The sequence below is a fragment of the Tinamus guttatus genome, unplaced genomic scaffold, assembly GCF_059628265.1.
Source record: "Tinamus guttatus ecotype Peru unplaced genomic scaffold, ASM5962826v1 Tinamus_guttatus_pri_ptg000142l, whole genome shotgun sequence".
Classification (NCBI taxonomy): Eukaryota; Metazoa; Chordata; class Aves; order Tinamiformes; family Tinamidae; genus Tinamus; species Tinamus guttatus.
The window spans coordinates 126,211-142,241 of NW_028288676.1; the positions used below are offsets into that span (position 1 = coordinate 126,211).

The window sequence follows — 16,031 nt, forward strand, 5'->3', positions numbered from 1 at the left end:
GCAGATTCTCTGGTACTACTGAAAGACCTGGAAGCAACAGTGATGCTATCACTGAACAATTCTTTGCTTGGGAAGTACCAGCTACAATATTGACCTTCACACTGCTACGGAGGCACCATTTGATCCATAAACTTCAGCATGGGTTCAGCATTGACTTTTTTTTCCTCCCCTCTCCAAACTGCATCCTGTTTATTACCAAAGGAAAACCCCCTTTAAAACTCACTTTGGTTTTCCCAGACCATGCTTCTGAGCCCAGGGTGGCCTCCTCAATTCTTCAAAAGCATGTTACACAACCTGACATGGCTGAGCGTTCCTTAAACTGACCTCTTTTTATCAGCTCACATTCTCCAGATAGTGGGGATACTGAAAGTCTTTTTTATGCAGCTTATGGCCTTTCTGCTCCCTCCTTGCAAGTCTTCCTAAAGACTAAACTTGACCTTTTCTCTTCTCTGTTTGTCCAGAAAACACGGTTATTTATGCTGCTAGCACTGAACTACTCAAAACCTTCTTCCATCTCCAGACAGTAACCTACAGACAGCACCTACACTTTGAGCCATTAAGCAATAACCTTTCTCCATTTGCTTCTCTGCTCTTCCCAGAAGAATCAAAAACCAAATACTTAAAAGAACAGCTTTCAAAACAGTTTTATAAGTTTGGGTGTTATGTGTTCTGCTTTACACTCTAGTAGCCCCAAGCAGCAATTTAACAGTTCCAGCACAGTAAACATGCTCAGCAAGAGCTCCTGGACCGGTAGCTACAAACATATACTTGAAACAAAGCAAAAAGAGAGACGCCACTGAATTAAAGTATATTAAAAAATGAACACACCATTCATCAGTTCACCAAATTTAAGACACAGCTCAGCAGCCCAGTCTTTGGTCCTTTATTACCAACCTGCTTTGGAGTTAAGAGCAGATTTGTGTCGCTCCCTTGTATTACTGCTACCTTCACTCTTTTAATGCTCAGAAAGAGACCTGGGGCTCACACAACTAATTCAATTCCCTCAACGTCTTCTTTTTCCAAACATACTGAGAGGTTACATTTTTAGCGTCCTCATTCTCCTACACAGTAAAAGACTCCACAACAATGTGTATTTATATCACCCTTTTTATTTTTTCAGCCAGAAATACAATTTCATATTTCAATAAATAGTGGTGTTTATCTTTAAACAAAGCCCCCTTCTCTTTGGCATTTGACCATTCTGTTTTTCAAATTTAAAGCCTATATAGGAAAAAAGTTGACATTAGAGCTTGCTGTTCAATACATTAAATTTACAGAGGTGCGGTTAACTTTTAAAAATACACATCGGTTGTTGAAGAGACTCTAATAAATCTAAAACATTAACCAAAACAGTAAAATTCAGACTACTGGGCTCTTATTTACTGCCTTCAGTTACAACTGTGGAGTAAGTGAAAGAACGAAGAGATCTCTTGGTTTCCCACAACACATGCACTAACCAGGGCTTCCTGTTCATTCTCAAAGAGCAACAAAAAACACCCCAGTTGTGCCAGGAACAACCCATCAAGTATGTTATGTTTCAAAGCAACGTGATCTTCATTATTCTTAAACTTATAGAGAGGTCACCAACCAAAACTAAGCTGCACACTGCTTCAGTAATAAATTGCACCTAAAAAAAGTCTAAAAACTATTTTTTTTCATTTTTAAACATAAGTTATTAACATGTTTTAAATATACCTCAGAATGCAACTGGCAAAATTGCATTTGATGTCATGTTTGGAAGAAAATGTCTTAAGCGAGAAGTTAAACCAGTGTATTCAATCTACTCTGCTGAAAAAGGCAGTATCAGCTCTTCAAGGATGTCACAGAAACACTTCACTTGCACTGCATCTAAAAGTCTGCCTTCTGAATTGCCACAGAAGTGTGCAGTGCTTCAAATAAACTAAATTTCTTAAGGAATGCTAAAGTTATTTGACACTGTTCATTACTACATGTATTAGAGAAATCATGAATTAAAATTAAAAAACATTATTCACATACTGATGCAGACATTCTAGTGTATTTACTGGCATTTGAAGTGAATCCTTGCTTACCTGTGAAGACAATGTAAAATAAAATAAAATAAAATCACATTAACGAAAAAAAAACCCTCACTCACCCAAAGGTTTTTTTTTTTTTTTTGTAAATATCCCAAATACCTATTTCCAACAGAGGAGGCAAAGCAATTACTTCCATGCAGATACTAAAAAATAACTTAATAGACTTAAGTAACAAATGAACAAAGGTATATTTTATGAGTGAATTTCCCCTTCACCAGTGCAAGCCCAGTTACAGTGTTTGAACTGGATTGTTTAAATAATAAGTGCTCTAATTTAGCCAAGTTCACATTCCTTCCCGTTACGTTAAAAAAAAAATAAAAATAAAATAAAATAAAACACAATAAAAATAAAAGAGAAAAGAAAGCATACGAAGCATACGTACAGTGTACTGTAGAACACAGGAAGAAACAAAAAGGTAGCTTGAGCACTTATCCAAGAGCAGTTTCTAACATCAAGCCAAAATTAGCAACAACCAAGCAGACATCACCATTTTTCAGTGTTAAATTACTGTAAATACTAGATCTAACTGTACAAAAAACCCAAACCCAAGAAAATAAACAAAAAAACCCCAAAGCCTTTTCTTTGTTAAAAGGTGTCCAAAGGAATATCCACCAGTTGCAGTCAAGTTTGAATTAGAAGCTGCTTGCTCTGAAAGGATGTATTGCCCTCCAAGCGCTTGGAACACAACATACTGTCAGAATTCCAGCCAAATAAATTACTTTCGGGTAACATTGAGCTGATAAAACCACCTACGATGTGGACAGTCATGTATACGGTACAACAGTGGATTTTTGCAGCAACAGAGAAATAACCAGAAATGGATTCTAAATTCCGAAGCAGAGTTCATGTATTATTTCTTGCAAACATACGGTCCCCTCTAAGGGTGAGGTGTTGGAGCTGGTATTGTAGCACTTCTGTGTCAGCAGGTTCCTTGATGCTCATTTTGTCTAAATTGAGGTAGTCCAGGGATTTAGAGTGAGCCTTTTTACCTTTTAAAAGGCAAAGAGGCAGGGGGCCATGCAGTGCCTTGTAAGGTTCATATGGTAAAGCCTTAGTGCATTTATCCCCTGAGCTGGGCATCCGCCTCCTCCTCCGCCCGTTCACTGCTGGGATCTCATATGGCTGATAGTACCTGCTTCTGGTTTTGTACAAACGAGAGGAACGTGTGAGTCCCGAATCAAGCTGTTTGGAGCGCAAGTTGGGCCCAGATTCCCCTTTGCTCTCTTCATTTCCTGTACACTTTTGGGCTAATTTCAGCAGCTCCTCTCCAGTTGTGAAGCCAACCAAATAGTTAGAATCCATATGGAGGATCTGATAGCCCGAAACTGTCCGCCGCATTGGTGAGCATGGTGTGCTGGAGCATCGGGGCTTCTCGGCGTCGCTTTTGCCTGCAGTGCTCATCTCTGCAAGAGGCACAGGGAGGGTGGCTATGGTACTTCTGGACTCTCCATTTATGTCCACTTCCATTTTAAACACAACGCTATGCTCCTAAAAATAAAACAGAGCTTGATCAGAAAGAGAGCCTTTAACCAAGAAAAAGAGCCAAGAGAAGACCTCAAATAGCAGATTTTTTATCACCCCAAAATCACAACCAGGACTTCTCTTTACAGTCTTGTCTTATACTCAACAAAGTCTTTCAACAAAACTATCACCAACATTTGCCTTCCAGAACTATTTTGATTGCTTTTTCTTTTTTTGTGACAAATACCAAGGAATATTCTCAATATTCTTGAATATGTTAAGAACATTCTTGAACAGTATTGCAGACAAAACTGAAATATCTTTCCACCTCTGTTATTTAATCCTTTCAGTCCATCTGATATCCTGTCCATTGAAGCCATCTATATCTATTAGCAAGTCCACAGCAAATTCTCCCCTATTCAGTTGCATACATTTTCCACTTGCAATGATCTCAGTAAATAAAGCCTACCCACTGAAGCACTCACCCATCTAAAAGCTACTGCTTTCAGGCGTGATCATGGACAGGACCTCATCTACTGGGTGGTGTTTCCCTCTTCCAGAAATGAAGACACCTTGCTTTGGATTCAAAGTTTGGCATCCTGACTGCTTAAACTTGACAGTCTTTATAGGCCATCCCTAATCCTCCCCCTCTAAAACACACAATCTTCTCATTCAAAGTTAACCAAACAAACCCACAAATTCTAATGCATTTCTAACCAAGGAAACATCTGACTAGTGTTTAATAAGCATGCCATATGATGCTTATAAGCACCTTAAGAATAACCCAAATCCTGATTTCTATCATATTTGTTTAGCTTTTATTTCTTTTGCAAACACACTAGTGTGCTCTGTCATTTCTCTCCTCACAACTACTCCACATAAATTATTTGGTGCTTTTAGAGGTGCAACAACTTTCCATCACTAGTCTTTACCATCTTTAGCATAGGAAGCTAAGGCTCAAATCACAGCAAATATACGCCAGTGGGTGCCAGAACACAAAGAAGGCTTTCTTTCTCTCTTTCTTTCTCTCTTTCTCTCTTTCTTTCTCTCTTTCTCTCTTTTCCCCCTCATTTCTTTGTCTTTCATGTCTTTTACACTGTCTCTGTGCCACAGCTATTTCACAAAATGCAAAGGTCACATCTGTTTTCAAATCCCCATTTCCTTCACTGTCAGCCTTGCGTTTGCTCTGAACTGGTCTCTACTCTAGCCAATTCATTTCACAAAAACAAACCTGCACAGTTCTGTAATTTTTAAGGGCAACAGGACTTGGAGAAGAAAGGTAAGTTAGTAAGCATACAAACTTGTAGTGGAAACAAAGGCCTAAACTTTATTCCAGGAGACTGGAGGAGTCATGTGAATGCCTTGGTGGAGTGTCACAAATGAGACTGCCTTTACAACAAGCTGCTATCAGTTTGCAGACTTTTAAATCTGCTACTTGTTGCATTCCAAAAATAGAGAGGTCAGAGATAAAGAAGCAAAGATGCAATAAGGAAGGGAAAGAAAATAGTGTGTTCCTTTCAATACGTTATTCAAACATTTGTAATTACACTCTCCAATACAGAATGGAAAACCCCATCGAGGTCAACAACCATTCACTTGTCTTCAAGCTGAAGCCTACCTGGTTTCTTTCTGCGGATTGGGAAAGGGCAGTTTAAGTAATGCTCTCACTTTTGCTTCCCTGCTTAATCTCAACTCAACCTGCTGCCAAACAGGTTTTTGCTAAATAGGATTTGATTTGTCAGTCATTGACAAAAAGACTTCTACTATGGAGAGCTGTTATTGAAGTGCCTTTAGTTTAAAATGTCCTTTTTCAGTTCTCCTCATAACATAGTCTACTTAGGGTTTCTCAGTTTGTGTAGCATTGCTTTTGCAGATAGATGGAGCAAGCTGTTAATATTTTTTCCAAAAAAGAGACAGCAAAAGATAAACAACAACAACAAAAAAAACTGTACTAATGTCAATGTTTTACACTGAAAAAATAACTATGTAAAAACTCAAGAATGGTGCTCGTTATATTTAATTAGCTTTCTAAAATGTATTTATGTAGTCAATTCAAACTTTCAGTATAGCAGAAGCAATTGTTGCTTCCTACTTTAGCACCATATGAGACGATAAATATAGCCAAACTTCAGCACACAAAGTTAAAGACACTCCTGACAACTTAACTTGTTAAGCAGACATTATAGTTCCTGAGCCATCAAGATCCAAGGATATTCAGAGAACAACTTAGAAAAATCTTTCCTTAAAATTTTTGGCTGCCATAGGCTTTTCATAAAGAAACCTAAATATTTAACTGTTCCTGATCTTTTAATTCCTACTTTGTTTCTTCCAGAAATATGTACAGTCATCTTCCAGAATGATTCAACGTGCTCTGTTAAAAAGCAAAAACAATGCTAGGAAGAGCATAAATACAACTTTATAGCAAGGTTATAAATGAATTATCTCATAATACACCCATCCTCAAAACCAGCAACAACAACTTAATCGCTTGCCACAGCCATGGGTGCCCTTAAGGAAAAGCAGGGCGGAAAGAACGTCCACGTGCATGTTTTGGGCTAAAAAAGCACTGGAGTGCGAGAAAGCAGTACAAAGGCTCTTCTCAAGAACCAGCTTTTAAAATTAGTTCTAGTTTGAAAAATGCATGTGTGCCCTGCTAGCTAAAAGCTATCCAATTTGGAAAAAAAGCAGGAAGGCAGGGAGCAAGAGGTTCTCGTGGAACAGTGACTCCCTTGCTGGTCGAGAACAGAACAAGAGAAATAGGGGGGAGGGAAAAAAGCCCGAAGTCAGCAACGCTCCAGCTTAGTGCTTCAATGTGAAAGAGAAGAATCTCCACTGCTGTACCCCAATGCAAGCCCTAAAAACCCAAGCCTAGAGGGAATCCAACAGACACTTGACAAGAACGGTAGCAGCAGGAACCAAATTGCAGGATTTGGTGCCATAAGCATCAGAAGCTAAAGGGAAGAGCACTGCAAGTTGCTGAAAGGAATGACTGGCCAGCTCTGGAGGCACAGGTCCAGGACACAGCGTGCTTGACTGCTTTCCCAAGTCTTTTAATGAGACTTACTCAAGCTGCCATATGGTTTCAATATGCCTTATTTCCTTATCTGGTAAAAAAGACAAAGTGACACTGTTCAGAAGGTTCCTATTAAAAAAAAAATCTTTTGAGAGAGTCACAGTATCTGTGAATGTAGGTACTAGCAGCTACAAATGCACTGCTAAAGCTTTTAGGCTCATTTTTTTTAGGTCACTTCTTTGCTTGTAAGACATTAGCCAACTCCAGTAAGTTCATTGCTGTATGCTTGTCTAAGCACATGTCAGCAATTCCAGCATCAATTTTACCACTGGGGAAAAAAAATAATCAGAACTTCAATTAAAAGGGATTATTTCCTCAGATCATAGTCGCTTTTCCTTCTGGCTTCTCAAGAGAATGACAACACAGTGATGCCAATTCAACGTAATTGATAATTAAGGTTTTACTACAGAATCAAAACAAGGAGATGATGACGAGATGGCACATGTTTTTCTTTGCTGCTTCTTCATATATTTATGTACGGAAAAATACTGAAAATAGAAGTTAGCAAGAGGAGGATTCACTTGACCAATATACATACACTGGTGCTAAACACACTTCCAGAATGCTTCATTTCATTAAGATTTTACAAGATTTTAATTATTTTCTTTAAACTACAAAGGGGTCTTTGCATATAATCTGACCTAATCCAACCAAATATCGAGAAAGCCACCTAAACCACTGAGAAAAGGAATAATGAACACAAAGACAAGGTTAACTATTACAAATTACTAATACATTAAAAAATGCACTAATATGCTTAAGATAGAGCTTTGAGGGTAAATCCAAAACCCCCTACATCCTATATATAGCAAAGCTTTCTATTTTTGAACATTTTGCAAAGGTGACAGATAGCATGCCAAGAAAGTGTGTTACACATGAAAAACAGAAACATAGTACATATTAACACCAGGAGATGCTGGTGAATGTACTGTAAATCATTTGCTGACTTGGATTGGAGCCCTGAAATTATGTCATGTGCTCTGATGACACATAATGACATTTAGAGATTCATGGTTTTTTGGCTGGTAATTTGTTACTTTCTCTCTTCCTCAAAAAGAGGACAAGCAGCTCTAAAGTAGCAAGTTTAATTGTGTGGTTACTCAATATTTAGACAAAGAAAATACAAAGAGAATAGAAGTTGGGTTTCACTTAACACACCTATGCTTTCAGAAGAGTCTGTGTTACTTCAAAACCACCAAAACAGCTTGTTCTTCACAAGTTCGTATTTCCAATGTTATTAATCTTCTCAACCAGAACATGAAGTGATTTGAGAACAAACCTTTATTTCTATGAAAAGCATTTCATTTCTGTGTATCCAGATACAAATTGATATTTTTCATCTAGTTTGTTTGGTTGGTTTTCTGGACAGAAACTGGCAGGTACCCTTACCATTCCTTAAGAATGACAAAGACGCCTCTCTCTCTCTCTATCTCTGATAAATTTCTTTAATTGCAAAGAGCAGGTGGCTAAATGGTAAGGCGGCTTTAGAGTTGGCTCATATCAATTCTGTACCAGGGTGGAACACGTAAGATTAGACACAGTGAATCAAGCAGGACCAGTTTTGACAATTCCCCTTCTCTGATCTTCCATTACTTCTTAATTTATAAGACACACTTAGAAGATATGATTCTTGTCTATCAAGCATTAGGGGAGAATACAGGAAGCCACTCAGCCCATGTAATTATAAGAGGACTGTGACAAGCAAAGTTAACACATTTTATTTCCAATCTGCAATAAATACATACATATACATACATGCACACTGAAAAAAATAGCTTGAAAGGAGAAAGTCAAGTTAAAGCTGAGCTATCTAAGAGTATACACAAAAGTGCCACATTTCAGTTTATAGAGCAGGGGCTGCCAGACCTTGAGCTATTTGCAGCTTGCAGACTCTTCCCACACAGGCTGGTGATGCTGCTGCAAGCACTGCCAACCCCACATCACAAGCATGGGGACGAGGACTGCTCTCCAACTTACTCCTAGACTCCCTCACCCTTGTCTCAATCTGCTGCCTGATTATTTTCAACCACACACAACTCCATATTCAGCTGAAGGGGGTTAACAAACAAAACAAACACATTTAGCCTTATTATGTTCTTGGAGGTACCCTAGAAGAGACACATTAAGTTTTATAGACAGATATCACGTTTGCAGAGGCAAGAAAGATGGTAAAGGGTAGAAAACAAAAACATATCACAGCAAGACCAGAGAGAAAGCTTGTGAGAGATGCCTACAAATTGGACATATTTTCACCAAACACTGATCTTCCTTTAAAAGAGATACTAAACCACAGAAAAAGCAAACAGAGAAAGCACGTTACATCATATGAGGTAAGTTTGGGACTGAACAAAAAGTTTAACTTTTTTTTTCAAAACTAAACATAAGAAAATGAAATTACACATAAGGTATATGCATACACTCTTAAGTAAATAAGAAGTCACAGATAGAGCACATTAATAAAAAAATAGTGCACTAACTTCAGGAAGGGATACAAAACAACAGCCTGTACACCACAACTTAAAAAGTATTTCTGGAATAGCTGGCATTTTCCTTCTGGGCAGATGAAGTCACTCTTAGCACTTAAGCAATGAGTACACTGGACAGTATCAGTTATACCACATCATGATTTATAATGTTTTGCAGAAGAAGATTAAGCCAATTTCAAATATCATGTTCCTACCGCTAGACTCACAACTGGTTAACGGGTTCATTTGTCAATCCTTCTTATTAATTTCAACTTTGAGCAGAAAAAATAAATGATCCAGGAAACAATCTTTGAAAACCAAAGAGGGTCACAAGCGGAGTAAAACGTTTATCCTGCAGACATGGCAGCCGTGGACCAGAGCAGTGTGACCGAGCAACCATTTCCACAGAGAAGAGACAGATGGAATTTCGAGAGTCCGTTCAGGCTAATGAATTTTGTATGAGCTGTCTTAGCAAGCGGGAAAAGTAAGAGAAAATGGTGGGAAGGCAGGCCGTTTAACTTCCAGCACCTCCTTAGCAAACAGTGTTAGTTAGATCATTTTCATCTCCTAAATAACTGAAAATTTAGTTCTCTCTTCAGTTTCAAGCTATTTCACTCAAAAGATAACTATCTTGACGTGTCAGAACAATTCAATTAGCTTTATAGAACAATAAAGACAAAAGTAGAAAGGTAGAATTTTTTAATGTCTTACAAATATTGCTGAACAAACACTACTTTGTCTTAAAAAGACAACTATGAGTGGCAAAAGAGGCCTCCACCATTTTTGCATCACACAAGAAATAACCATGTGGTAGTAGGTTATGTTGCCATGCCTAAAAACACAGCTCTGCAGACAGTATTTTGAAACTATTTACCTCAACAGAAACTGTCTTGTCCACAGTCTTTGTTTGGGAAGAGCTATTCAAAGAAAAACACTAGGTAAAAATAAGACCTAGTCACAAAGCCATTAGGGAAAATACCATGTTTAATCAGCGCGATTTGTTCTGACAGGTTTTTGAATAGAAGCACTTCAAGTAACTATTACATTGGCCTGATGCCATGTAATCTGCAGCGGGTAGGTAGCTGTTTGCTGGAAAGGGGTGTCTCCTTCCCTTACACCACCTGCATTTCAAAAGGTCACTTCCTCAAGCTTACAAGCTATACAATAACCTTTAAAGTGCTGTCCTCTGCCACCTCTTCAAATGTCCTTTCCCATACTTATATAAACACTTTTTTTTTTTTTTTGTGGGCAGCATTTAAGTGTAATGCAAGTATGGGATAACCATTAACTGGAGCCCAGCAGCACACTCCATACAGTAAATGTGATTTAAATGTGTGACCACAGAACTTGGACTAGGAAAGATTCATGCATCTGACTTTGCCATAACAACGTTTGCATCTGATTACACAAGCCCGGTGGCCGGGCAGGCAGCATATGGCTGGGCAAAGGGGAGATTATAAAGCAAGGCACACTACAATGCTAGGGCTCTTATGCAAGAATTTCATTTCAGTGATCACACGGCGATTGCCTCACTTCTTTCCTCCATTTCAGAGCTTCTGAAAGAACCACCCTTCTCCATCCTCATTATCTCCACGAACACTCTCCTTCCTAACTGTGGCCTGCTCCCCTTAACGCACAACCGGGCGCATGTGCATGCACCAGGATGCACAATCCCACCCCAGGCAGGCACAGCAACAAGCAAAGCCACGCTCTCCAAAAATATCTGCGAATGCACATTTCTTGCTATTTTCTGTGCATAAGGTAGATACAAACGCATGCACGCCAGCAAAACCCTCTGGAAAGTGGCACATAAATGATAACTACCTTGGAAGGCTGAAGACCCGAGGCTGTTTTCCTCTGTAACTGCCCAGCATGTGATGCAGCAGCACCTTAATTGCTGGGAGACACCCCTGCCCCACTGCCCAAAAACCCAACAGGCAGACAACAGGCAGAACAACCCGGCTGTCAGCCCAGAGCCATTTAGGAAGCTTCCTGTTCTGCGAGGCAACCCTTTCACCTGCACTAGGGTGGTAAAGACGGCACACGAGCACTACAGATCATAGAAGTGACATGTTTTACACAGGGCTTTGAGTCTCTGCTCACTAAAGACGCTTCAATTACAGAGAAACGTGAAGTTGCCCATAGCAAGCTGGGCACTAGTTTCCTGTAATGGTATGACACGTCCAAGGGGTGCACTCGGATTTAGGACCTCTATAAGCGCATCAGGAGTGGTACGAGGGGGACTGCTGTGCATTGTAAGTTGCTACTGAAATCCACTATAGATGTCTATAAAGAAACACAGCTGCTAACATGTGTGAACTCTGCCTTTTCCATCAGCACTTAATAATAATAAATATTATTAATAATAATAGCACAAAAAACGCACTTGAGCAACCTAACTCCAAGCTGAAGGCTTCACGTGACCCCCCCAGCCTTCCGCGCGAGGATGATCCCCACCACCACCTCCTTTTCCCCCTCGCCGGGCCAGGACAGCTCCCCGGCCTCGCCGCCTCCTCCAGCGCGCCTCCAGGCGCCGGGAGGCGCGGGAAGGCGGCGCGGAGGAGCCGGCACAAAGGCGACCGGCAGCGGGCTCCGCCGGGGCAGCCCGCTGCGGGGCCGGACCCCCGGCCGGACACGGGCAGAGCGGCTCGGGAGCCGAGCCCGCTACCAGAAGGCGGCCGCGGCGCTACCGGGCGGGCGGGCTGGCTGGCGCCATGACATGACAGAGCGCGCGGTGGCACCGCGCCCGCCCGCCCCGGCCCCGCCGCCGCCCCGCAGCCACCCCGCGCCGCGCGGGGCTGGAGCCCCTGCTCCTACCTGCGGTCCAGCGCGGCGGGGCCCGGCCCGGCCCGGCACAGGGCGGCGGAGCGCGCAGGGACAGCGAGGCGCCGAGTGCGGCGGCTCCGCTCCGCTCCGCCCCGCGGGCCGCGGCCGAGGGCGGGGCTGAGGCGCGCGGGCCGCCGCCTAGCGGCCGTGCCGCACCCCAACGGCGCCAACGGCGCCCAACGGTTCCGCTGCCCCAGCCTTTGCCCGCCCCGGGCAACAGCCGGGGACGCTGGCTGGTTGCAAACGTTTAGCTGTGGCTTTGGCGCTTCGTGGGCCGCCAGGGGACTTGGCAAAACTGCTGTCACTGCAGCTAAGCTTGCAAACAAGTGCAGAATTCCCCTTCTTTAAGTAGGCAAAAAGAGAAGGAAAAAAAAAAGGCAGTGTAGCAAGGTCGTCCAGGCTTTCTGTCTTGATAGCAGTTGGCCCGGCGCCCGGCCAAGAAAGGGAAAGTTGTGCCCACACAGCCCCCATCGCCTTGTTGCTTCACTGCGTTAGCCTGGTACTGGGAGACTGCCAAAAGCAGCGCCCTTATGTTGTTCTAAAATGGCTGCCCTGCCCACAGGAGTCCAAAACGGCTACCCCGAAACAAAAAAACACCCCATTGTTTTAAAAGTGGCTTTGGTGGCTATGTGGCCACACTGCCATGGGGTAACGGCTAACCCTGGCGCCCCTCGCCCTTGACGGAGCTGCCACGTTTGGGGTGGACTCCCACCTAGTGGCCAAGGGCGAAACGAGGGGAAAGTTGTGGCCGAGGCCCGCAGGAGAGGATGGATCTTCACCATTTAATAAACTTCAGTCTAACAGAATTGATGTGGTACCAAACTGCCTTTGAAATTTCTAAGCACTAAAGCAAGGTAATGCTAAATGCTTCCCAATGCTGGTAACTTAGCTCCACAACAAGTATTTGAAAGTATAAAATGTCTCAACTTTCAAACTTGTGCATTCTCCATGCAACAACCAAGACCACTGCTCTTCACTTTTGCAGTGCTCTTAAAATTGTCCAAGATTTTACATCCTGAACAAAGATACAATGAGGTACCACGTACCACTTAAAAATGAGTTAAAAGCTTGGGTACTGCTTCAAAGCAGAGAAAGACACACACATTAGTACTTCAGATTTCCCTGCATCATCATCCTTGACAAAATATCGGCGACCTCAGTCCTACAGTGGCTTTGACCACTAATAGGTTCCTGCATCAGTAGCAGTCAACTCCACCGCCAATTTAAACCATTTTTTCCTAAGTATTAAAGATGAAAGAGAAAGGGTTTTACTTCTTTTTCAATATCTGTAACCTCTATTATTATTATTATTTATTACCTTGGGAGAGCTTTTATCAAAATATTTTTCCTCCTTGCTTTTGTATATTCCAGGCTTATATATTGGAAACTGTTAAGATGATTTGAACATTAATGAAGTTACTAAATCATGAAGGCTGAAAGCTGAACCACTGAAAGAATCTGCACTCTCTGTCTTTCTTTCATGAATTTAATTCCAAAGCCTAATAGGACAAACAACATCTTTTATTAAATATCCAGTTCATTTTCCCATATTAAAGACTGTAGTCCTGTATCCTGAAGCCCTGCTTTAGTTGGGAAACTATAAGATAAAGATAAAAACTATAAGATAAAAACTATATCTTTTTCAAGATAAAATGCAAAATACTTGTTTTCAGGACAAAAAAAAGAAGGAAAAAAAGGCCACAATTCTTGGAACATCTTCAACTCACAAAAGTACGTAATATTAAAAATACATGCATCAAATTTAAAAGTAGGCAAAATTAGTTTTAAAATTCTAAGGCAAGTTAAACAAAGATTGGTTATAAGAGAACATATATTCCATACTCGAAACTGAATAACAGCTTCCTAAACTTGCAATTAGCTAGGCAAAAACTACCACCACAATGGAATAAAGCAGCAAAAGGCTAGCAGTGCAGCAACAGAGAGCAGCATGTTTGAAATAAACACTACAACTTTTCCACTGAAAAAAAAACAAAAACAAAACAAAAAAACCCCTAAATGTTCTTCTGTTTAGTCAACAGTGAGAAGTAGCAATATTATCTATTGCCACAAGATTTATCAACTTTTGCTAACCCAACCCAAAAGCTTAGTTATTTTTTAAACAGATATTAAAAGGACATTGGGCTAAGTTAAAAGGAAGTTACTGAAAATCTAACCTGAATATCTGAAGTACGCTATTGAATAAAATCCTATCCTTATCTTTTATGCAGCAGTAGTAATACAAATTTTAGAGAATGTGAAAAATATTCCTTGATTTCCGTTCTGAGCCAAATTTGCTTTTAGCATAATTAAGCTGACTTTGGGAGGAATTATTGCTACTCATGAAAGGCTGAATTTGTTCCTTTGTATCCGACAGAGGAGGTAAAAAAAAACATGAAAAAGGAAAGATGGACTGTCCAACATGGTAATATTTAACAATTACTGGGAAAGAGAAGTAGAGTATCACTTTTGGTTTGATTTCCCCTGTGCCGAGCTCAGTACTTTATAACTCTTCACTTAACTATGCAAGTCTTCTTTAAAAATGACTACTTTCCCTTAGGTCAAATTCATAAATAATTTTAAATATTTCCCAGACTACTGTCCTTCGAGATCATTTAGAAAGGCTTTTGAAGCAATGTTTTAAGTCCAAAAATATTCCAGCTTAACTCTGTCCCACCAAAGAAAAATTAGAATTTTTTCAAGAATCTGAAGGCAAATAAAGCAGAAGGCTCGAGTGATCTTTACATAAAGATTTATATATTATATGTATATATATATGTAATTTTTAACAAAGAGGAGCTTTAGTGCCATATATTATAGTAATAAATAAGTGAAAGCAATAGCTATCTCCTGTTCTGGAGAGAAATGTGTTACAAAAAGAGATGAGTCAGTGGGACGTGCGCACCCACCCAGACCAAATAGGCTTTTTTGGAAGCGAAGAGGTTGCGACACTACTAACATGATCCTTGGGCTGCTAAAAAATGCACATTACCCAATTATCTTATTTTTCCTTTGTTGCTGATTTCTGTCCCTTCTAGCATAGAGAATGGGAATACGTAGTGTGATGCTGCAGAGGATGGCTTTGATGGTATTTCTGTTTTATTCAGAGACAGCAGCTTATATGGATCAAGACTGTTGCATGAAAATGGATTTCTCAAAAGTATGTTGGATAAATGTATTCAGGCCAAAAATAACCTCAATTTCTCCCTTTCAAGCTAAACTTGAGATACCTACATAAAATATGTGACTTTTCCCCCCCTCCCTTTTACTTCTCATTTACCAGAAGGAATTTACTAGCAACTGTCAGACACAGAGTCCTATATACATCAGAGCAAGCATCACCAAAAGAGGCTCTTTATGAAAGAGCAAACAATCAGCAAACTTATGATCATTTTCAAAAAAGATAAAGGCTCTTCCTTTCCAATGTCTTTGCAACAGATGGATAAATATACAGTGCTGTCGGTGTAGCTCGGGAAAAGACAACAACATGATTTTAACTTGAGTTCAGTGTTATTTCAGAAAGATCATGTTTGTCATCTCTCAGCTGCTAACAGCAGTCATATGAAAATCTGTAACTCTTGTAAGTCTGGACTGGAATATCCATTCATACACTATGTGCTAGGGTAAAAAACTTTTCAGCCCTCCTGTTCTCTCTAGAAGCAAGCAGGTATTAGGAAGTTTTTTGTGAATGCAAAAACATTCAGCTTCTTCTAAGATTTTGAGATTGCCAGCAGTTGAGAGGTCAAATACTGGATTTCTGCCTTTCCTAGAGGATCTGTATTCAACTAGACAACAGCACTGCTACATTTAAAAGGATGAGTTAAAATGCTGAGAGATACTGCGCTGTTCTGTATTGACAAATACAAGTTTAAATGTTTATTTTTTGCTAGGCACCTGCATTCTGCCCCATGCATGTTACAGTGCGTTGAAACAGCTCCCAGTCTTCGCTGTGTCTCACGTCTCCTGCTGCCTGCCTTTATCTTCTGCTGCACTTGCTACTGTTGGTGAGTCCCCTGTGGACTATTTGCATCCATTTCTAGATGGGCCCTCTTCCACTCTCCCCATGCTACTTCATATGCCTTCCCACTAAATTTCCCACTCATCTGAAATATAAAAGCACTTTCCCATAACAAATTTCACCTATTAGCATAA

The 16,031-nt window shown here is 40.6% G+C and overlaps 1 protein-coding gene across 1 annotated transcript; it reads right to left on the reverse strand.

Annotated features, from left to right (window-relative positions):
- Nucleotides 1–2,617: 2,617 nt before the first annotated feature.
- On the reverse strand, nt 2,618–11,967 carry MACIR (macrophage immunometabolism regulator). Its single transcript, XM_088521992.1, has 2 exons — nt 11,874–11,967; nt 2,618–3,545 (listed from the first exon to the last, which is right to left on the reverse strand). The coding sequence occupies exon 2, from the start codon at nt 3,522–3,524 to the stop codon at nt 2,901–2,903; it is 624 nt and encodes a 207-aa protein (XP_088378118.1). The 5' UTR covers nt 3,525–3,545; nt 11,874–11,967; the 3' UTR covers nt 2,618–2,900.
- Nucleotides 11,968–16,031: the final 4,064 nt, after the last annotated feature.

Bases quoted from the DNA above. Each gene is read 5' to 3' on its own strand.
- MACIR (XM_088521992.1), bottom strand. From the start codon at position 3,524: ATGGAAGTGGACATAAATGGAGAGTCCAGAAGTACCATAGCCACCCTC.